This window comes from Schistocerca serialis, chromosome 1, assembly GCF_023864345.2.
Source record: "Schistocerca serialis cubense isolate TAMUIC-IGC-003099 chromosome 1, iqSchSeri2.2, whole genome shotgun sequence".
In the NCBI taxonomy this organism is placed as follows: domain Eukaryota; kingdom Metazoa; phylum Arthropoda; class Insecta; order Orthoptera; family Acrididae; genus Schistocerca; species Schistocerca serialis.
Window position 1 is genome coordinate 635,948,995 of NC_064638.1, and position 23,109 is coordinate 635,972,103.

Consider the following 23,109-nt stretch of genomic DNA (forward strand, 5'->3'; position numbering starts at 1 on the left):
ACAGATGGGTGCGTCTAATTCCGGCTGCAATTGGCATTTGGGTGCAAGCACGGTGGCCCGCAGTTTGTCGTGTCATTGCCAAAGTGGGCTTGGTACCAGCAGTAGCCATCGGGCATCAGCTTGGATGTCAGTGATGTACCGCCAGGCCAGCTACTGTGGTTTGGGTAGCATCGTCCGAATACGGAACGGCTGTCACTGCAGTTCCCTCTGCGCTCTAGCGGTGAACGCGCCAAGCACTCAACCTGCATGGTTAGTTATGCTACCTGGGCAGCCAAGTCGCGAACTACAGTGTGGAGCCTGGCATCCACTGCAGTGTGGCTGGGGACAGCATTTTGACATGGGCCGAGCATTGGTGCCAGTTCTATGGCAGCACAGGCTGCAGAGGTGGTGGTGTTTCACGCCATTGTGAGCGCATTGAGGACTCTGTCGGCCAGGTCGCTACGCCGTCCAACTCCATCTCAGGCAGGGCTGCAATCACTACTTGTACATGTGTTGGCAGGCTGCGCACCCAGATGGCATGTAATAGTGAACCCGGGACCATATTGGGCTGCTCCAGGCCCCAGAGATGGCACAGCAACTGTGAGGGCCTCTTGTCACTGCATTCTTGATGCTGCAACAGCTGATGCACCCGTTGCTCCTGCAATGTTGAAATACAGCAGATTAGTCCGTCCTTCAGCTGGTTATATGAGGACTGTGTTTCTGGGATGGTGATAATGTCTCACACTTCAACAGTGACATTCTGGTTGAGCTGGCTTACAACATGGCAAATTTCGTGAGCTCGCACGTCACGTTGTAGCTATAGAACACTGCCTCCACCTGGCTAAACCACAGGAATGGATCATGTGGCCGCAATGGCAGTAGCCTAATTAACAGGCGCCCCATGCTTGTTGTAGGGTTTGCCAGTTCGACAGTAGTGTGCTCGTGTGAATTTTCAAAGGCCAGCTCCTCGTGGGCTGTTCATGCCCATAGCTCAGCCTCCAGAGCCTGGCTGCACTTTAGCAGGTCCTGGACTTTCCTTTCCAACTCCTCTGCGGTTGCTGTGTTACACGATACTAGACAAATTCACACAAAATTTTAAGACAAAAATCACTGGTTAGCTCTCATTCACGCACAACTGTGGTTCACAAAAAGAAATCATCATTGCACGAGGTCATAAGTGTAGATAAGCAGTTCGTGGCATGTGGGCTGTTCATGCCCATAGCTCAGCCTCCAGAGCCTGGCTGCGCCTTAGCAGGTCCTGGACTTTCCTTTCCAACTCCTCTGCGGTTGCCGTGTTACACGATACTAGACAAATTCACACAAAATTTTAAGACAAAAATCACTGGTTAGCTCTCATTCACGCACGACTGTGGTTCACAAAAAGAAATCATCATTGCACGAGGTCATAAGTGTAGATAAGCAGTTCGTGGAATGGCAAATGGTAAAAAAGAAAAGTTTCTCACCATGCGTTGGCCTTTGGATCATGTCGGGGTCACCAGTGTAGCGGAATTGCTTGTAATTCCCCTTAGAATTACTTGTGCGATGAGGCAACCCTATAGTCACACCCCCGCACACTGCTCAGAGGAGGCCAAGGTGACTGAATACAAATGAAACACCGGTGTGAGGCAAACACATTTATTACAATGATTGAGATGCATACAATCAAGCCTGATATAGTCCATCGCCGACTGTGTGACCATGGTTGACAGCTTGAGGCAGAACTGTGCACAGTCCAGAGCGTGTACACTTCACAAGAAGTCCTGTACCCATGTGCTCGTGGGCAAGTCTCGGTACGGCCAGCTCCCGTCACTATCCATGGAGTGCGGCGTTTTCCGCGGGTGAGGCGGAAGCGGCTGCATAAACAGATGGGCCGGCTTCTGCATGTGTACGTGTGGGGAGTCCGCGATCGCTCAACCCACGTGCTTCGCGACTAGGTAGGTCAGCTCTTAGTGTGATGCGTTCGGCGTGTTTTGTTGCCTGGTTCACACTGTCTCTCGTTTTGTCTTCACACGTCCTGTGCATGCCATGCCGTTGCCGGGCCTTCACCTAATGGCAAATCAGCATGCGCATCCCGTGAATGAATGCTGTGTTGGCCGCAATAGTAGTTCTAGCATTCGCATGGCTGTGTGGCAGGCTGCCACAAAACTATCAATTTGGCACAAGCATCCAAAGCCTGGGTTACTTTTTAAAATGTTTTCAAACTTTTCTTTAAGGTTTCTTGAGAATACCTCTGGCAGTGAGTGGTTCACTAGAATAACTTTATTCATTAACTGAACAGATCCATTCAGCACCAAACCTCGAGTTTCATGCTTCTTAATACTTGCAGGTATATGGGAAAAACGAATGCTATCACAGCAATGTCTTTTTTAATACCAGAATCAATTAAAAGCTTCCTTGCACTGACAAACTTCCAAAGCCTCTGCACTATTGAAGTCATTTACTGCCCCTCTAATGGCCTCAAAATTTTCATTGTAAAACAACACAGCTTCCACCCACGTACCCCAACGAGTTACGAGTGGCTCAGGGGGTAAAGGCACATTTGGTAATTTTTCTTTGTAAGTCTTGATGCAAGCAGGAACCTTTAGAAAACTTTCTTTGTGGATGAAATCAGTTTATTTACATTCACAAACGTGAAACATACTTTATTTTATTTTATTTACTCATCAAGTTCCGTAGGACCAAATTGAGGAGCAAATCTCCAAGGTCATGGAACATGTTAGTACATGAAATTACAACGTAAAGGTAATACAGATAAAAATATATGTTCACGAACCTTAAAAAATTCAGTCCATAAGTTTAAGTAAACGCTATCAGCAGTACAATAAGAAGCAGCTTAATTTTTCAAGGAACTCCTTGACAGAATAGAAGAAGTGACTCATGAAGAAACTCTTCAGTTTTGATTTGAAAGTGTGTGGATTATAGTATACTGCACACCTTTTTGCACAAGAGTTAAGGAAGTCCGATCCAAATGCAGGTTTGATTTCTGCCAAGTATTAACCAAGCAAAAGCTGCTTATTCTTGGGAATGAACTAATATTGGTAACAAGAAACGACAATAAGGAATATACGTATTGAGAGGCCAATGTCAAAATACCCAGACTCGTGAACAGAGGTCGACAAAAGGTTCGTGAACTACACTACTGGCCATTAAAATTGCTACACCACAAAGATGACATGCTACAGAGGTGAAATTTAACTGACAGGAAGAAGATGCTGTGATATGCAAATGATTAGCTTTTCAGAGCAGTCATACAAGGTTGGAACTGGTGGCGACACCTACAACATGCTCACATGAGGAAAGTTTCCAACCAATTTCTCATACACAAGTAGCAGTTGACCGGCGTTGCCTGGTGAAATGTTGTTGTGATGCCTCTTGTGAGGAGGAGAAATGTGTACCATCACATTTCCGACTTTGATAAAGGTCGAATTGTAGCCTATCGGTTTATTGTATCACGACATTGCTGCTCACGTTGGTCGAGATCCAATGAGTGTTAGCAGAACATGGAATCAGTGGGTTCAGGAGGGTAATACGGAATGCCGTGCTGGATCCCAACAGCCTCATATCACTAGCAGTCGAGATGACAGGCATCTTATCCGCATGGCTGTAACGGATCGTGCAACCACGTCTCGATCCCTGAGTCAACAGATGGGGGATGTTTGCAAGACAACAACCATCTGCACAAACGGTTCAACAACTTTTGCAGCAGCATGGACCATCAGCTCGTAGGCCATGGCTGCGGTTACCCTTGACGCTGCATCACAGACAGAAGCGCCTGCGATGGTGTACTCAATGATGAACCTGGGTGCACGAATGGCAAAACGTCATCATGATGGTCGCATCTGTGTTTGGCGACATCACGGTGAATGCACATTTCCCAGCGTGATGGTATGGGGTGCCATTGGTTACACGTCTCGATCACCTCTTGTTCGCATTGACGGCACTTTGAACAGTGGAAGTTACATTTCAGATGTGCTACAACCCGTGGCTCTACCCTTCATTCGGTCCCTATGAAACCCTACATTTCAGCAGGATAATGCACGACTGCATGTTGCAGGTCCTGTACGGGCCTTTCTGGATTCAGAAAATGTTCGACTGCTGCCCTGGCCACCATATTCTCCAGATCTCTCACCAATTGAAAACGTCTGGTCAATGGTGGCTGAGCAACTGGCTCATCACAAAACGCCAGTCACTACTCTTGATGAACTGTAGTATAGTGTTGAAGCTGCATGGGCAGCTGTACCAGTACATGCCATCCAAGCTCTGTTTGACTCAATGCCCAGGTGTATCAAGGATCAAGGCCATTATTACGGCCAGAGGTGGTTGTTCTGGGTACTGATTTCTCAGGATCTAAGCACCCAAATTGCGTGAAAATGTAATCACATGTCAGTTCTAGTGTAATATATTTGTCCAATGAATACCCGTTTATCGTCTGCATTTCTTCTTCATGTAGCAATTTTAATGGCCAGTACTGTAACACCACTTATTGCCCGAACTGCCCGTTTATGAGCCGAAAATATCCTTTTAGAATGGAAAGAATTAACCTCAAAATATAGTACCATACAACAATAGTGAATGAAAATAAACAAAGTAGACTAATTTTCATGTTGAATGATCGCTCACTTCTGATACTGTTCGAATAGTAAAAATGGCAGTATTAAGTCTTCAGACAAGATCCTGAACGTGGGCTTTCCACAACAGCTTACTATCTATCTGAACACCTAGAAATTTGAACTGTTCAGTTTCACTATTCATATGCCCATTCTGTGAAATTAAAATGTCAGGTTTTGTTGAATTGTGTGTTAGAAACTGTAAAAACTGAGTCTTACTGTGATTTAGCGTTAGTTTATTTTCTACAAGGCATGAACTTAGGTCATGTACTGCACTATTTGAAACCAAGCCAGTGTTGCACACAACATCTTTTACTACCAAGCTAATGTCATCAGCAAACAGGAATATTTTAGAGTTACCCGTAATATTAGTGGGCATATCATTTATATAAATAAGGAACAGGAGTGGCTCCAACACTGATCCCTGGGGCACCCCCCACTTGACAGTACCCCACACGATGTACTTCATGAGGAAAGCACATCACATGAATCAAATTGAGATAAAATAGTCAGAGGACTTTTCATGCGTAGATCATATAGGGAGCAGCATCTGAAATAAACACAAATACCCTTTCATCTGCAGAAGATTCTGGAAATATTTTTCTAATACCCTCAGTCACAAATCTGGAGATTGTAGAATGATTTATTTTTCTAGTTCTTAGCAGGCCGCTAAATAGGAAGAAGAAGGCTCGTCTTTTAAAGCACCAACAATTAAATTTGCAATGTAACAGCCACAAGTGCATGTAGTTTCATCAACTGAAATCCAGATATGCTGTCCTTGAGCTCAATGCGTATTTCTTCCAGAACATTCACGTAAATTGTTGGTATGTAATTTTTTTGCTGTATTGATTCATCTGGCATATTTTGATTTAAGCAATATGTGTGCAGGAAGCCTTTGAAGATATGGTTTGTAAGTTTGTGAAGAGGAATATTGCTTGCAACCGACTTTTTGGTTACTTTTGGACAAGTCACTGCTACTGCACCCTGCTGTTGTCAGAAGTTACTGTTGTGGTCCTTTCCTCTGCATCCCTACAATATGAAGACTTATCTTGTCAAGCTGATCTGTTTGAAACTTTCTTCGCACGAAACATTTTTCTCACAAACCCGACAATATAAAACAATTCTGTCATATGTAAATGTTCCAGGATGGTCAGCTATCCACGAAATGATGTTTCTTTTTTCGGGTGGCATGCTGTTAAACATGTTACACACTACACATCATAAACACGTTCAACTGTGTACAAGTAAATAGGAACCTAAACTGAAACAATGTATGCGTGACTGAAAGCTTGCGTATTTTAATTGTTGCCGACGCGTGCAGTATGATAGCAGAGGGGATTAACCAAGGGTACGGGTGCAGGATCATATACTCTGTCTGCCTGTGGTTGTTTCTCTTCTGTTATGGTTTCACTAGGCAGTGGCCTCTCAGTTAGCAATTGCATGCAGTTCTAGGTCACGGTCAATCTGTGAGATATCAAAACTAGTTCGAGCTACAGAACACCCATCTAAATTTTTCAAATATTGTAAACATAAAGTGAAAATATGCCTTGTCACTAGTTTTTAGTTAAAATATGCAATAAATGGTGAAAAGGAGCTAAATGTGTGCAAATGCATATACAACATTCAAATGCATATAATCCAGTCTCTAGTCATAAGAATAGAGGGTTGTTTACAATGAGCATTACCACTTGTTAATTTGTAATATGAAGGTTTGCATTCAGCACTCAACTAGTTTAGATCACTGGATGTAGATCTGTGATCAGAGTCTCCATATTGTTCTTCTGTTGATTTTTTAAAATTTTATAACTGTTGTAGGCCTACTTTCGTAAAGGTAAAGCTGTTATCTATCCAAAGACTGGTGGGAACATCACGATGCTTCATTAGGTGTGGCCTGTTGCAGGTGGTATACCCATACTTTCCTCCATCCTCCATATTCTGATATTAGTAAATAAATAATACTAACAGGACTATTGAAATCTTGAACAGGTATAGATAATTCAGTAATTTGTTGGACTGGCTAATGAGAAAAGGTTTTTAATTATATAATAATAATAATAATAATAATAATAATAATTGTTGTTTAAAATTGAAACAAATGAGCCCTTGGTCACAATTTTTAGTGTTATTAACCAGGTTTCAACAAGAATTTAAACATTTAAAGTGGTCTTTAACATAATTACTAATTTATAGGAAAAGAAATTTTTTACATGAAAGTGTAAGACTGACTAACATTACAAGACAGAGACAGTACTTACATGTCACTTATAGAATAAGGCCAGAAGGGCCTTAGTCACATTTTTTTTAAAAAAGAATGCATGAAGGATAGCCACTATTTAAAAAAAAAAAATTGTGACTAAAGCCCTCCTGTCCTGTTATTTATTTTATAAGCGACATGTAAGTACTGTCTCTGTCTTGTATTGTTGGTCAGTACTTACACTTTTATATAAAAAAATTTCTTTTCCCATAAATTTGTAATTATGTTACAGACCACTTTAAACGTTTAAATTCTGATGAAGGCACTCTTACAAGTGTTGAAACCTGGTTAATAAGACTAAAAATTGTGTCCGAGGGCTCATTTGTTTCAATTTTAATTTATAAAAGGTCACTGAACCAAGCAGCCATGTTCAAAACTGTGCGATAATTGTTATTATTAAAAGTAGGTGGAATTTTCCTCTTGATGCATCAATTTTATTTGTTTGCAACTAATTTCAACCTTCTAGGACATTCTCAAGTGCTTTTGTGGTTCTATACAAAATAGAATATATTATATTACCTCTGTGAATACAAATCTAATGATGTGAATGAAGATGTATTTTAAATACATTTACCTGCAATAGAAAGCTTGGAAAAGGCCAGGTGGTATGAGAAGATTTCAGTTAGATTACATCATGGTCAGACAGAGGTTCCAAAATCATATACTGGATTGTAAGGTGTACCCAGGAGCAGGTAGAGACTCAAATCACAATATAGTAGTGATCAAGAGTAGGCTGAAGTTTAAGACATTATCAGGAAGAATCAATATGCAAAGAAGTGGAATACAGAAGTACTAAGGAATGATGAAATATGCTTGAAGTTCTCTAAGGCTATAGATACAGCAATAAGGAATAGCTCAGTAGGCAGTACAGTTGAAGAGAAATGGACATCTCTAGAAAGGGCCATCACAGAAGTTGGGAAGGAAAACATAGGTAGAAAGAAGGTAACGGCAAAGAAACCATGGGTAACAGAAGAAATACTTCAGTTGATCGATGAAAGGAGGAAGTACAAAAATGTTCTGGGAAACTCCGGAATACAGAAATACATGTCATTGAGAAATGAAATAAATAGAAAGTGCAGGGAAGCTAAGATGAAATGGCTGCAGGAAAAATGTGAAGACATCAAAAAAGAAATGATTCTCGGAAGGAGCGACTCAGCATGCAGGAAAGTCAAAACAACTTTCGATGACATTAAAAGCAAGGGTGATAACATTAAGAGTGCAACAGGAATTACACTGTTAAATGCAAAGGAGAGAGCGGATGGGTGGAAAGAAGAAACAGGAGTCAAATTAGAGGAGATAGGGGATCCAGTATTAGAATCAGAATTTAAAAGAGCTTTGAAGTAGTTAAGATCAAATAAGGCAGAAGGGGTAGATAACATTCCATCAGAATTTCTAAAATCATTGGGGGAAGTGCCAACAAAATGACTATTCAAGTTTGTGTGTAGAATATATGAGTCTGGCGACATACCATGTGGCTTTTGGAAAAGGAACATCCACACAATTTTGAAGATTACAAGAGCTGACAAGTGCGAGAATTATCACACCACCAGCTCTACAGCTCATCCATTCAAGTTGCTTACAAGAATAATATACAGAAGAATGGAAAAGAAAATTTAGGATGCACTAGAAGTCAATCAGTTTGGCTTTAGGAAAGGTAAAGGCACGAGAGAGGCAATTCTGACATTGCGGTTAATAATGGAAGCAAGACTAAAGAAAAATCAACACGTGTTCGTAGGATTTGTTGACCTGGAAAAAGCGTCCGACAATGTAAAATGGTGCAAGATGTTTGAAATTCTCTTTTGCACTTTGAGCAGTATCATACCTTTGTAAATGTGAATATGTCAACCCAATAAGATAGGATTTGTGAACCAAAATCAATAGAAAACATAAATTTAAAGACAATGTCATTTTAGCATGTAAGGCTTAGTTTGCTATTGCAGGTAAGTAAATTTAAAATACTTTTGTATTCTTCATGTTTATTAATAAACTGCTTTAGTTGTATTTAGTCCTTTTTAATATTCATTTTTAAATTTAATTATTTCCCATACATGTGTTATTCCTTCTGGATTTATTGTTATAGAGATGTTCACTTGAAGATGTGGCTTTTAGTGCCACAAAATTGGTAGTGATCCAGTAATAAAGGACTGAGTACAGCTGAAGTGGTTTAGTGACACCCAAGATGACTGCTCATGGCTGTGGTTGCTCTACCTACAAGGTTGTCTGCACATTTATATTCACTCTAGTATTTCAGCCCAGTGAGTCTGAAGTCCCCCTGGAAGGCATGGAACACGATAACAGCTACTGCTACAACTGCAGGTGCTCTTGTCAGTGCTGCAAGCACCGTGCGGACACTCCTGCCATGCCACCTATCAACACTTGCAACTTGCTTTTAAAGCCAGCAGTGCAACAGCTGCACAGTCAGTCATGATTTATCTGCACTATTGTATTGATCTCATTACACATCATTGTCCTGGTTCTGAATTCACTACATCTTATGTTTTCTATCTTTGTTTACTTGCTGGATTTGTTATTCTGTCATGCCATCTCCATTGTTCATATTTCTCTAGTTGTTGTCCACATGTTTACTCTCTAGTGACTCACTGTGACATCCTCTGCCTCATTCTTGAGTTGTTCTTGGTCTTGTCAGTTTCTGGTCACAGTATTCATATCATTACATTTACAGGAGCTGTTGGCTGATTTGGTCCACATTAAGCATCTGCTCAACTGATTGTGAAAGAAAGGTGTTAAAATCAGGTGGGCAGTTGACCGTGACTGTGCTTTCACACATCTGAAATGTCTGCTATGCTCAGCACCCTACTTTATGCCATTTTCTCCATCATGTCCCTGGTTTTGCCCCTGACACTTTTCCCTATGGCACTGGTGCAGTGCTAGCATGTAGGACTGACAACAGTACTGAGCAACTGATTGCCCATGCATGAAAGATGCTGACACCCACTCAAACAAACTACTTGTAAATCAAAAAAGAAGCTTTGGCAGTATTCTTTGCCTTTAGGAATCTCCTCGTTTACTTATTCAGGACCAAGTTTACCCTCATTACGTATCATAAACCACTGACAACCTTCTTTTAGCCTCTTTGTGGCTTCTGAAGCAGACAGCACAACTGCTCCATTGTTGGGGGATTTTCCTTGGCTCCTACAATTATACCATTAAATACAAGTCCATAGCACAATATGCAAATGCAGATGCTCTCGTATCCCCTCGGTGCCTGACCCAGCATTTAACCAACAGAAAATCTCCTGTTTCTGTATTGATGTGGAATACCAACACACTTTGGACATGTTTCCCATTGAAGCTACTCACATTGTTGCAGATACCTGCTGCAGGCTTTTCTTAAGGTATGTCATGCACTTTGCACTCTTTGGATGACCTGCTTATTTTTCAAAGTCCAGCAATTTGAAACTCTGGGCCTGTACTCACCAATCCCAACATTTCCCCATCATCTCCAATATTCTTCTCCTTGATGCAGACTCTAATTGTATCACCATCCTGTCTTCCTGTGTCCTTAGGTTTTGCACATCTGACATCATGGGCATTGGGGTATGTTGTGGATGCATGCTCTTGCAAGATAACATGACTATTGGCCACGAGAGATCAAAGACACGGAAGCCATGATTTGCAGCTGTTCTGCTTGTACCAAGAACCAGCCTGCTGCTACCCCGTCATTCACCCCCTGCCCCACCCCCATTGCCCCTGGGACCTCATTCATGACTGGCTCTGTGTAGCTCATTGCCACTGACACTGAAATGTCTGCTATGCTCGGCACCCTACTTTATGCCCTTTTTTCCACACAGTCACGGTCAACTGCCCACCTGGTTTGAACACCCTTCTTTCACAACCAGTTGAGCAGATGCTTAATGTGGACCAAAACAACTACATATATGTTGTCAACATGGCATCCACCACCACTGATGCCACCCTTGATGTCATTGTCCAGATTTTAGCCACCAAAGGGCTACCCCATGCTATCAGTTCATGGCAACTGCTTGTTAACAGTTCTGTTCCTTCAATGGTGTCAAGCACCTGCTCTGTCTGCCTCTTCTGCTGTCCTCCACTGGCGAAGCAGAATAAATGTTGTGTACATTTCAACAATAAATGTTGAAGTCAGTGGGCACTTCCACGAACATGGCTGTGATCATGATGTTTATGAGGAGCTACAAGACCACCCATATACGTGACTGTAGCATGGCAGAGCTTCTCTGTGGATGGCTGCCACATACTCACCTCCTCTTCCTAGCTCCACAGTGTACAGAACGCTGGAACTAGCATGCTGGGCACTTTGTGCTGCCTTCAGCTGTGTGGGCATGCTCATATGGGGCAAAAACCATGTGGATGCCAGCCATGGTGGTTGCCACCTATGGGTGGTGCCAACAATGGTTGACATGCCAAGGAATTTGGGGTGGCAGCATACTGACCAGCTCTGTCTGTGCCTACTGACTGCACTGCCACTGGCTCAGTCAGATATGGATTGCCAACACTTGCTGCTCCTACAACTGTGCTGGTACAACTTGTTTTCAAAGGCACCAGTGATGGTTCCTTAATATACAGGCATGGAAGTGATGGCCTCAGTGCACCTCTGTCCACTTGGCCGTCATCGCCCACACTGTCATTCCCCATGGTGCTGTAACTTTAGCACATTGCCAGGTGTCCCAACTTTTTCCTCCCTGCTGGTGGGCTTCTATGCAGGGCCTCGAACTTTGTCATTAGTTCATCGTCCCCAGATTGTCTGCAGTGCTTCCGGCCCTATACCCATTTCAGGGGGAAGGGATGTGATATACCCAGTGAGTTTGAAGGCCTGCCGGAAGGACTCAGTGACAGCCACTATATGACACTGCTACATCTGTGGGCCGTGATGTTACTGCTGCGAGTGCTGCCACAAAGACATGCCATCTGTGCCAGCCCATTGACACCTGTGGCTCTCCTTTAAAACCAGAAGCACAGCAGCTGTGTCAGCTATGATTTCTCTGCTGTAGCCATATTGTATTGATGTTACAGCATATCATAGTCTTGGTTCTGAATTCACTAAAATTTTCAGTATGGTTTACTTGCTGGACTTGTTATTCTGCCATGCCATCATTGTTGTTTGTCTTTCTCTAGTTTTTGACCAACTGTTTACTCTCCAGTGACTTGCTGTGACTCCCTCACCCAGTCAACCTATTTCTACTCATCTTCAAGTCATTCCTGGCTTTGTCACATTCTGGTCACACAGTATTCATGCCATTACATTTCTATTCGTGGAGGTAATATAATGTACTCTGTTCTATACAGAACCACAAAATCACTCGACAACAACCTAGAAGGCTGAAACTAGCTATGAACATGCCACCTTCTTTTAATAAGTTCATTGCTGTGGTACTTGCTTTAAAAATTATTACTATTACTATTATTATTATTATTATTATTATTGTTGTTGTTTTTGTTTAAGGGACATTCAGCAATTAAAAAGGCAAATTTATGTTGAAAGAAACTGCATGTTGTGCAAAATGAGACTTTTACTACTTCTCAACACCATCCCTAATATATATATGACTTACCGAACGAAAGTGCTGGCAGGTCGATAGACACACAAACATACACACGAAATTCAAGTGTGTCTTGTTATTTGAACCACATTCTCACAATTTCTTGGACCTATTCATTATTCCCAAACTATTTTCCATGTTATCCTTCCTTGTGTGAGCAAGTAAATGAAAATCCAAGAGAGCCAAATCAGGTCTGTAGATGCTGTATGTTTCTTGCTGGTAGCACTCTCACTGGACAGAGATGTGATGATCTTGTTGATAGTTCTGCATGTGTCAGGCCAAGTAGGCACTTGCTGGAGGAAGTCCTTATGGTCATTTCTGGTGCAATGGTCTGGTTATCTTCCACAGGTCTGGCCCCAAGATGATGGTAGTGGAACCAAAGCTAGAAGCTCCAGAGACAGCATAGGGACTTTGGAAATTGGGTTGACTGATTCTGGTACCAGCATCCATTGCTGTTCTTTTGATGGAGGTGCCAGATTGATGTCTATGGAGTTCACTGTAGTAAGTGGGATGGAAGTACCAGACACTTATTATCTGTGGCAAGTTGTTGAAGGATGGGAGCAGGTCTGACACTGTTATGGCGGCGTACCAGACGGTCGAGATGTCATGCCAGGGTACCTTAACCAATGTTGGTTGTGTTATCTTCACAGCATTCCATCATACTAGCTAGTAGAACCATCTGCTGTCACTGTTGTGCTACAATAGACAGCTGGATCCAATCTGTGGTCCATCCAAAAGTGTGTGCGCACACCATGGTGCCGATATTAAATGGTGTTGCTTTCTCTTTAGCTCGCTGATGTTTCCACTTAATATGAAGAGCAGAATCTGATTTGGTTGACCCCTTAGCTTTTGCAATTTGTGTTTTAAAAGTGCAAACAAAACTTTCTGCTAAGCCACTAGAAGTTGAATGAAAGGGAGGGAGTCATTAAATGCGTAATCCTTTATGAATGGAGACTCGTTGGAGCTCCGATGCCATGAACTAAGGTCCACTGACAATGCCCAAGGTATAGGGTGCTTCTTTGATGACAGAAAATGTAATGGTCCCCACTGTCATTGATGTACTCATCATCTGCTACTTGATGATATTAGGAAAATGGTAAAGAGATTTACCTCAATAAACCACTCCATTCCAAGGATAGGGCTGGTGAAATTTATATGGACAAGAACCCATGGCTGAGTAGGTGTTGGCAACAGAGAACCCAAGTGATGTACTTCGCATTCTGTAAAGTGAGGGACTACCTATGTGATGCATTATCCATGTATGGCCAGCAGATATAATGACAGGTGGATCCCTAATGTGACTGGTGGAGTAGCGGTAACACTTGTTGTTGTAGGGATGTTGGTGCCACAAACCGACAGTTGTCATCATCTTTTATTAATAGAAGGACACCCTGCTAAATTTGAAGTTGTTATCACATGACGCAGCAGTGGAGAGTTGATGGTGCTCTGATGCTCTGGCTGACAACTTCATGGGCCATCCTGTGCGGAGATGCTGAAGAAAAGGGTCACACCTGAATGCTGCTGCAAAATTTCTAAATTGATTATAGAGGCTTCCAAGGATTGTTATATTTAGATGTCCATCTGAAAACACACTGTATCCAAACTGTCAACGTGTGTGACTCGACCTGTGGAAATCAAGACAAAATGTTCGCATTTGAATGCTGGCTAGACAGATGGTAGTGTAGAGAGAACTGTCAGATAATAAATACAAGGCCCACTTATGCATCCAACGGGAGCATAGCCTTAGGCCTGAACAGTGATAATAATGGCTTGTAACCTGCAGTTAAATGGAGAACATACAAAAAAAAATTTGTACACACTGAAAATGATACCAGTGCATCTTTTTCTACATCTACCTCCATACTGTGCAAGTGCATATCAGAGGATATGTGCCACTGCACCTGTTTTTGGGGCTTGTTCCCATTCCTTTCATATATGGAGCACAGGGAGAATGATTGTTTAAATGCCTCTGTGTGTGCCATAATTAATCCAGTCCTCATGATCTCTATAGGAGGAATATGTTGGGTGTCATTTTATATTCCTAAAGCCATCATTCAAAGCCAGTTCTTGAAAGTTTGTTTGTAGACTTCCTTGAGATAATTTCCATCTAGCTTCAAGAGTATGCCAGTTCAGTTCTTTCAACATCTCTGTAGTTCAATGAAATTCACTAACAGCTGTGTAATTGAGATGTTATTTCATTTTATTTTGACTACTAGTTTCGGTATTCCACTGTGCCATCTTCAGGCCCCAAATGCATTTCTCAAAAAGATATTCCTGTATGTTGCGAATTCAAACTGTTGTGACTTGGCAAGACAGCCACGTCACAATGAGAGGAAGCCGAAAGGCACGCGCTTAAACTCACGCAGATTGGCGTGAGGTCTGGAAAAGGACAATGTCTTGAGAATTGCAATAAAGTACGAAAATCTTGTAATACTTAACTTTAATCCATAATTGTAGAACATCTCTCTTGATGGTACATGTTATAACCACAATATAAAATAATATCAAATGCTATGGCGCCTTGCTAGGTCGTAGCAAATGACGTAGCTGAAGGCTATGCTAACTATCGTCTCGGCAAATGAGAGCGTAGTTGTCAGTGATCCATCTCTGGCTAAGTCGGCTGTACAACTGGGGCGAGTGCTAGTAAGTCTCTCTAGACCTGCCGTGTGGTGGCGCTCGGTCTGCAATCACTGACAGTGGCGACACACGGGTCCGACATATACTAATGGACCGCAGCCGATTTAAAGGCTACCACCTAGCAAGTGTGGTGTCTGGCGGTGACACCACATTCCTCCCCGCAAATCGGCGAACGGTTGTGTTATAAGGCTTCCGCCCGCTGTGGGGACGACCCCATGTTGACATATGCGACGAGGTGGGGAGCCTAACAACAGACGAGGCTGTGCCACCTGCACCCGGCCATTCGGTCCGAGGGAAGCTAGGAAACGCCTGAAAACCTAGTCCAGGGTGCACGCCAACATGCGGTGTATGCGCCCTTAAAGAGACAGGAGGGGCCGAAGATTCGACCTCCATCGGGGCGGGGCAGCTGACGGGCGAAGATGACATCTGGTCCAGAGCCGGCAAGAGTTCCACGTCGGAGGACAGCTGGTCACGGGAAGCAATTGGCGGCGCGTGACCCAGGGAGGTGCTTGGCGGCTGCAGCGAAGCGTCTACTGTGGGCGGCGCCGGCGAGAGAACAGGAGGCGGCGCGTCGCCATGGGGCAAAATGGAAGGCAGCGTCGGTAACACCTGGGAATGAGGCGAGCCAGTAGATGGGTCCCCAGGGCGCTGACCGGACGGCACCATCGCTGAAAGCAGACGGGGAGCGGCAGAACCCATGCAACGACAGAGGCGCAGGTGATTGAGATGCCGACGCACCTCACCGAAGGCCCCCAAACCAGATACATAGCGCGGCCGAGGCAGCGAAGAATGCGCCCTGCGAGCCAATGCTGTGAACCTCGATAGTTGCGATAGTATACAACGTCGCCTGGAGCAAAAGCAGGTGGCTACCGCTGCACAGGAACCTGATGCGGCGGATGCAGCAAAGACATCAAGGTTCAATGAGGACGACCATGGAGCAACTCAGCTGGCGAGCGACCATCTCGGGGCTGAGAGCAATACGAAGACCAAAGAGAGCAACAACGCATCCTCCCGAGAATGCGACTCTTTCAACTTCAACATCTGTGACATGAAAGTCCGGACCAATCGTTCAGCAGCACCATTTGACTGAGGCGAAAATGGCGCGGGTGTCAGATGTTGAATACCATTGGCCTTGCAGAATGACTGAAATTCTGCGGACATGAATTGTGGGCCATTGTCTGAAACAATAGTCCATGGAAGACCTTCAATGCAAAAGATAGCAGATAATGCTTGGATGGTGGCAGATGACGTCGTGGAAGACATCCGGACAACAAAAGGAAAATTACTGAAAGAATCGACCACAACCAACCATCGAGCCTTCCAGAATGGACCAGCAAAATCAATGTGCAAGCGTTGCCAAGGGGAAGTGGCTTTCGGCCATGCAAAGAATTTCCGCGGCGGTGCGGATTGTTGTTCGGCACACGCCATGCAAGAAGAGCACATATTCGTAATGGCAGCATCGATTCCGAACCAAGTACAGTGCCGACGAGCAAGTTGTTTCGTTCGCGCTATACCCCAATGTCCTTGGTGGAGAAGCCGTAAGACAGAGGACTGTAACGAACGTGGGACTACGACCCTGGACTGATCATTATCAGAACGCAACAGCAAAACACCACGTCGTACAAAAAGTCTCTCCTTGTGAGCAAAAAATCGGCGAACCAACGGATCCTCGATCCGTGACTTCGACAAGGGCCATTGCGTAGCAACAAAACGCAGAACGATAGCAAGGACAGGGTCAGCAGCTGTGGCTGTAACTACACGACGAAAATCAATCGGAAACAATTCGACCACGTCATCGGTTTACGCATCAATGAACATGCAAGCAAGTTCAGAAGAATCGAATGCTCTATCCTCAGCAACAGGCAAACGGGACAACGCATCAGCATTTCCGTGCTTAGCAATGGACCGATACAAGATATCGTAGCGGTACTGCGAGAGGAAAATAGACCAGCGAATGAATTTCTGCGCTGTACGTGGAGGTACAGGCTTGTTCGGATGAAAAAGCGATGTCAAAGGTTTGTGGTCTGTGATGATGGTAAAGTGACGACCATACAAGAAATCATGAAACTTAGTAACACCAAATACGAGAGCCAAGGCTTCTTTCTCGATCTGTGAATAATTTCTTTGCGCAGACGAGAGCCATTTGGACGCAAAGGCAATAGGGCGACCATGCGAACCACCTTTGTGCGCAAGCACAGCACCGATCCCGAAATCCAATGCATCTACCATCAACAAAAGGGGTTTCTGGGGATCGAATGGCGTAAGGCAAGTAGTGGAAAGCAACGCCAATTTCAACTGGCGAAAGGCGCATTCGCATTCCGTCGTCCAGACGAATGGAACACCTTTATGGCGTAAGCGATGAAGCGGAGCTGAAATGGAAGAGGCGTTGCGCACATAGCTGTTATTATAATTTATTTTTCCCAGCACACTCTGTAGCTGCTCCAAATTCTGTGGCGAAGGCAAGTCTTGTATGTCACGGAGGTGCTCTGGACTGGGATGTATGCCTTGGGCAGTGAGTACATGGCCCAAATATGGTAAGTCACGAGCAAAAAACACACATTTGTCCTTCCGCAAGCGAAGACCATTTTGTCGCAAGACCTGAAATAATGTTCTGAGATTGGCTAAATGTTCTTCTTCCGTCTTTCCGGAGATCACAATATCGTCCAGATAGTTTGCTGCAGTAGGGACCGATGCACAAACAGTTTGCAGATATTGCTGAAACAGTGCAGGGGCGGATGCACACCCGAATGGTAGTCTTTTGAATCGATACAAACCAAGATGAGTGTTAACCACCAAAACGCTCTGGGATTCGTCGTCTACCGGTATTTGCAAGTACGCATCTGCTAGGTCCAACTTCGAAAAATATTTACCCGGGCACAGTTTGTCAAAAAGATCTTCCGGGCGGGGTAAAGGAAAAGTTGCAATCACTAGTTGTGAATTCACTGTTGCCTTGAAGTCCACACAAAGTCTCAATGTTCCGGAAGGTTTTGGCAAAATTACTAAGGGTGATGCTCAGAGAGAAGCCTGCACACGTTCAAGTACACCTTGTGATTCCAAATCGTGTAAGGTTCTTGCAACCTCATCACGCAATGCGTGGGGAACATTGCGCGCTCGGAAAAATTTCGGTTGCGCGTTTACTTTCAGTTCCAAATGTGCTTCGTAGTTCTTAGCGCAACCAAGGCCCGGTGCAAAAATGTCTGCAAACTCTTCACATAGACGAGAAACACTGGCTGAAGGCACAGTCTGGTTCACTGATAGGACCTGATTGACTAAAGACAAGTTAAACAACTGAAATAAATCTAAACCAAACAAGTTCACTGCAGAAGAAGAATGAAGGACGTAAAATGATACAAGTTTTGTTTGTCCCTTGTGTATGTCGCAAGAAGGCTGCACTGTCCTAACACAGGGATATTCTGACCGGAATAGCTAGTTAGCTGAACATTTGTGGCACGCAACGGAGCTTTGCCCAGCTGTTGGTACGTGTCGTGATTGATTAGTGAAACTGCAGCTCCGGTATCGAGCTGGAATGGTATCACGTGGCCATGAATGTCCAAATCTACAAAAAGTTTGTTGCCCTGCTGACGACAAGAGCGACTGTCTCGTGCAATGTGAACTGACACTGGTACAAAATCACTTGCGACTTGACGGGATTTCCGTCAATGACGACACACACTATGTGTGGGACGAACACAGTCACTGTTAGAGAGAGTGGCACTGGGCGGAGTGGATTGAACTACATGAATTTCCATGGGTGAAGGTTCACAAGCCTGAGTATTCTTGGTTCGTTTCCGATTCCGGCGCAAAGCAAAGGGCCTGGAATGGTTGCTAGTGTCCGATCGGAGCTTTTTCTGGCAAACACTCTGAACATGTCCTTTTTTATTGCAGAAAAAGCAAATAGCTTGGCGTGACGGGCAATTCTCACGCGAATATCTAGTAGCACACTGCGGGCATGATTTTAGCACTGCATTTGCCTGCTTGCGTGGCACACTTAGCGGAGAGCTTGGCGGCAGCTGCGCGGACGGGCGCGAGGGCTGTTTACTGTTCCGTGCAGCTCGCCCGGCGGGCCGGTTAACGTGACACACGGCTGGCGAAGTTGCAAATGATTCCTGAGCAAAGTCAAGTGTGTCCTCCCTATCCAATATGTCTATCACTTGTTGAAGGGAGGGATTGACTAGTTTCAAAATTTGTTCCCTTATACGAACATCAGAAACGTTCTGTGCAATTGCATCACGTACCATAGTATCTGAATAAGGGAGGCCACATTCACACTCAAAAGCACAATCCCTAGTAAGGCCTTGCAAAGTTGCACCCACTTCCTATTAGTCTGACCGGCCGTACGTTTTGTACGAAAGAAAGTATACCTTTTTGCAACCACATTGACTGATTCCTTGAAATATGCATCTAATGCCGACAAAATTTCGTCGTAGGACAGAGTTGCTATGTCACGTTGGGGAAACAATTTCACTATCACTCTGTACATCTGGATGCCAACAGACGATAATAAGTGAAGCTGCCGCTCATTACCTTGAATTCTGTAGGCGGCGAGATGGAATCCAAATTGGCGTGACCACTCCGTCCAGCTTTCCAGTGCCGCATCAAAATGACGAAAAGGCGGTGCAACTGCGTGTTGTGGCTGCGGTAGCAGTGGAGCGGTGGCTGCCACATCGTTTTGCATTGCACGTTGACCCTGGAAGAGCTGTCCAAGGGCATCCAATAATGCCTGCGTCTGCTGATTCTACAAGCGATAAAATTCGGACAGTACATCTGGAGATTGTGGCGAAGCCATGACACAAGTAAATTAGTGCAATACGAACGCTAAATCCTCTTTTGAGACTCGTTGCCAAAAATGTTGTGACTTGGCAAGACAGCCAAGTCACAATGAGAGGAAGCCGAAAGGCACGCGCTTAAACTCACGCAGATTGGCGTGAGGTCTGGAAAAGGACAATGTCTTGAGAATTGCAATAAAGTGCAAAAATCTTGTAATACTTAACTTTAATCCATAATTGTAGAACATCTCTCTTGATGGTACATGTTATAACCACAATATAAAATAATATCAAATGCTATGGCGCCTTGCTAGGTCGTAGCAAATGACGTAGCTGAAGGCTATGCTAACTATCGTCTCGGCAAATGAGAGCGTAGTTGTCAGTGATCCATCTCTGGCTAAGTCGGCTGTACAACTGGGGCGAGTGCTAGTAAGTCTCTCTAGACCTGCCGTGTGGTGGCGCTCGGTCTGCAATCACTGACAGTGGCGACACGCGGGTCCGACGTATACTAATGGACCACGGCCGATTTAAAGGCTACCATCTAGCAAGTGTGGTGTCTGGCGGTGACACCACACAAACAGTATTCCAAGTGCACTGTATGACAATATCCTTTGTTTTTGGGAAATGAATATGGGGCCTGTAGATGGCGTAGTGGAATGCCAAAACTGGTAGTCAAAATAAAATAAAATAACATCTCAGTTACATGGCTGTTGGTGAATTTCATTGATAATTACTATATTAGTTGCTTAAATGGTTAAATAAGTATACCAGTCCATAATCACTGTAGGTTAACTTCACTCTAGCAGTCTCACCTCTAGACTAGTCAACCTTCACAACAGTGAGAGCAGTCCCATAAATATAGCATCATCGTCTAGGAAAACATTGGTTAGATCAGAGCACATCAGAGAATCAGAGAATGAGCGCAAGTTCATGGCCACTTGGAATTAAATGAGCCCGCTATCTGTTTTCACATGATCAGTCAACTGGACATGCTGCTCACCAAATGTAAACGTAATTACGTGTCAGTATTTCCACATTTTCCACTGCTATGTCTGCTACAGTTACAAGGTTTGTAATATGCTGGAGCTTATGACTGAATTAAAGAACTTTCTTGTAGGCAACTCTTTTCTCTTCACCAAACAGTATCTTCACAGGAACTCTTAAAATTAATGTTTCTTGTTATGTTTTAATTATTATTATCACTGTAATGCAGTAATATTTTGTAACATTAATTCACTGCATTACACCTGATAATATGTGCATCCTTAACTGTTTTACACATCCCAGAGACCCATCATGACGGTGCTCATATATATGACTAATAGTGTAATGTAATGTCAATGTAGTGGTACTTCATTTGTGATGAGAACTTTAATGATTGAGATCTCAGAATGTGAAAGATGCAGTTAAGAGAAAGTTTTTGTGATTCAAACAGAATTTAGCTGTGAGCTATTTGTTGATAACTATATCAATCAAATTTGTTAATTATTCTTTCCTCTATTAAATATTATGTGGAAGTAGCAGAGAAGTGACTTAATTTGAAAACTTTCTCAGTGCCTTATTAGCCACGGTATGAAATATGTAGAAGAAATATGTGTTACATTTATACCTGTATCAGTATTCTAATATTTGCTCTATCAATAACTGTGATGATATTGCAAAAAAAAAAAAAAAAAAAAACCACGTATGTTGAGATTCACATTCTGGTGGTTAAAAAGTTGTGTTCCTTCAGATTAAAACTTAAAATTATTTGAATAACAGTTTGTATAAGAAAAGACAGATATTGTGCAGTTAATAAACTAGATTTATTTTATTATTTTTTTTTATTTGCTGTACTCCCAGTACATGTTACATGTAGTTTTTAATTGTGTTCCTTGCCAAAGGAACTCATGTCACTGGCAGTACTGCTGATACTCAGTGCTTCACTACTGAAAAGAAATCAAATAGTGTATTCAGCTAATTACATGTTGTTATCTTACTAAAATGTGTTTCCTTTATCAGGTGGCAACATAGTTGATCTTGGGGCACACTGGGTGCATGGTGAAAAAGGAAATGTAGTTTTTGCATTACTTAAAGATCTAAACATTCTTCAGACGTCAGTTACAAGTATTACGGAAGATAATGTTATGTTTGTGGATTCATCTGGAAAGCCAGTAGCACCTGAAAAACTAGCAAAAATATATGGTATCATATCAGAAATTGAACAAAACAGTACCAGTGGCTTGAAAAATTTCTGGGGATCTGTTGGGGACTATTTCACAATGGAGTAAGTATGTTTATATGCATTAACTCGATAAGACAAAAATGTGAAAAACAAAAATTTGCTTCTCAATGTTATAGAATTATAGGTTTTACAAATGAATGACTGAATATTACTGTAGTTATTACTTTATAAATGCTTAATTTTTACAATGTCTTCTGAAATCTCTACACAGATCATCAATTTTTTTTCATAGACCCAATAAGGAAAGTCCTCTTGTGTCGGTTACTTATCTGCCATGTGAAAAATGGATATACTGCAGGAAGGGTTACCACCTGTGTAACTTAGAAAAGCTGGTCTTGGCAGGAAGGGTCCAGATGGCACAGGCTGTAAAGCAGGCATTCAAGTGAAGAACATTGTGTTGGGTAATGTTCTTAGCAGCTGGGTAGTCCAGCTGTTTCTTAGCCACAGTTTGTCGGTGGCCATTCATGTGGACAGACAGCATGTTGGTCGCCATGCAACAATAAAATGCAGCACAGTGGTTGCAGCTTAGCTTGCAGATCCCATGACTGCTTTTGCAGGCAGCCTTCCTTTGATGGGGAAGTTGATGCCTGTGACCAGAGTGGAGTAGGTGGTGGTGGTGGTGGGACATATGGTTCAGATCCTGCATCTAGATCTATTACAGGTATGTGAGTCATGAGTTAGGATGGATGAAGATATTGTGTAGGTTTGGTGAGCAGCGGAATACTGCTGTGGGAGGAGTGGGAAGGATAATGGGTAGGACATTCCTTATTACAGAGCACAACAAGAAGTAATCAAAACCTATCATTATTCAAGGAGACATTAATCATTCCACAATTGAATGGGATGATTACAGTTTTGTAGGTGGGAGTCCCAACAACACATCTTGCAAAACAGTATTAAATGCTTTCTCTGAAAACTACTTGGAACAAATAGTTTGGAAGCCAGCTCATGCTGGAAATACGCCAATGGAAAAAATTGCAACACTGAGAAGGAGTTGTGCTGCATAAACAAAAGTTGTTAGTCATGTTTCTACATCTGAAAAATGATGTCTAATATTATTTTACATCATTCATGTAAGAGTGGTGCTAGCAGCGCCACTATG

At 43.1% G+C, this 23,109-nt stretch overlaps 1 protein-coding gene across 3 annotated transcripts in view; it reads left to right on the top strand.

Annotated features, from left to right (window-relative positions):
• LOC126478644 (spermine oxidase) overlaps positions 1-23,109 on the top strand; it is a 174,222-nt gene that overhangs the window by 24,416 nt on the left and 126,697 nt on the right. For all 3 annotated transcript variants that reach the window (XM_050103720.1, XM_050103718.1, XM_050103719.1), the window contains exon 3: positions 21,785-22,049. In XM_050103720.1, coding sequence (XP_049959677.1) covers positions 21,785-22,049 — 265 coding nt within the window. The remainder of the gene's footprint in view (positions 1-21,784; positions 22,050-23,109) is intronic.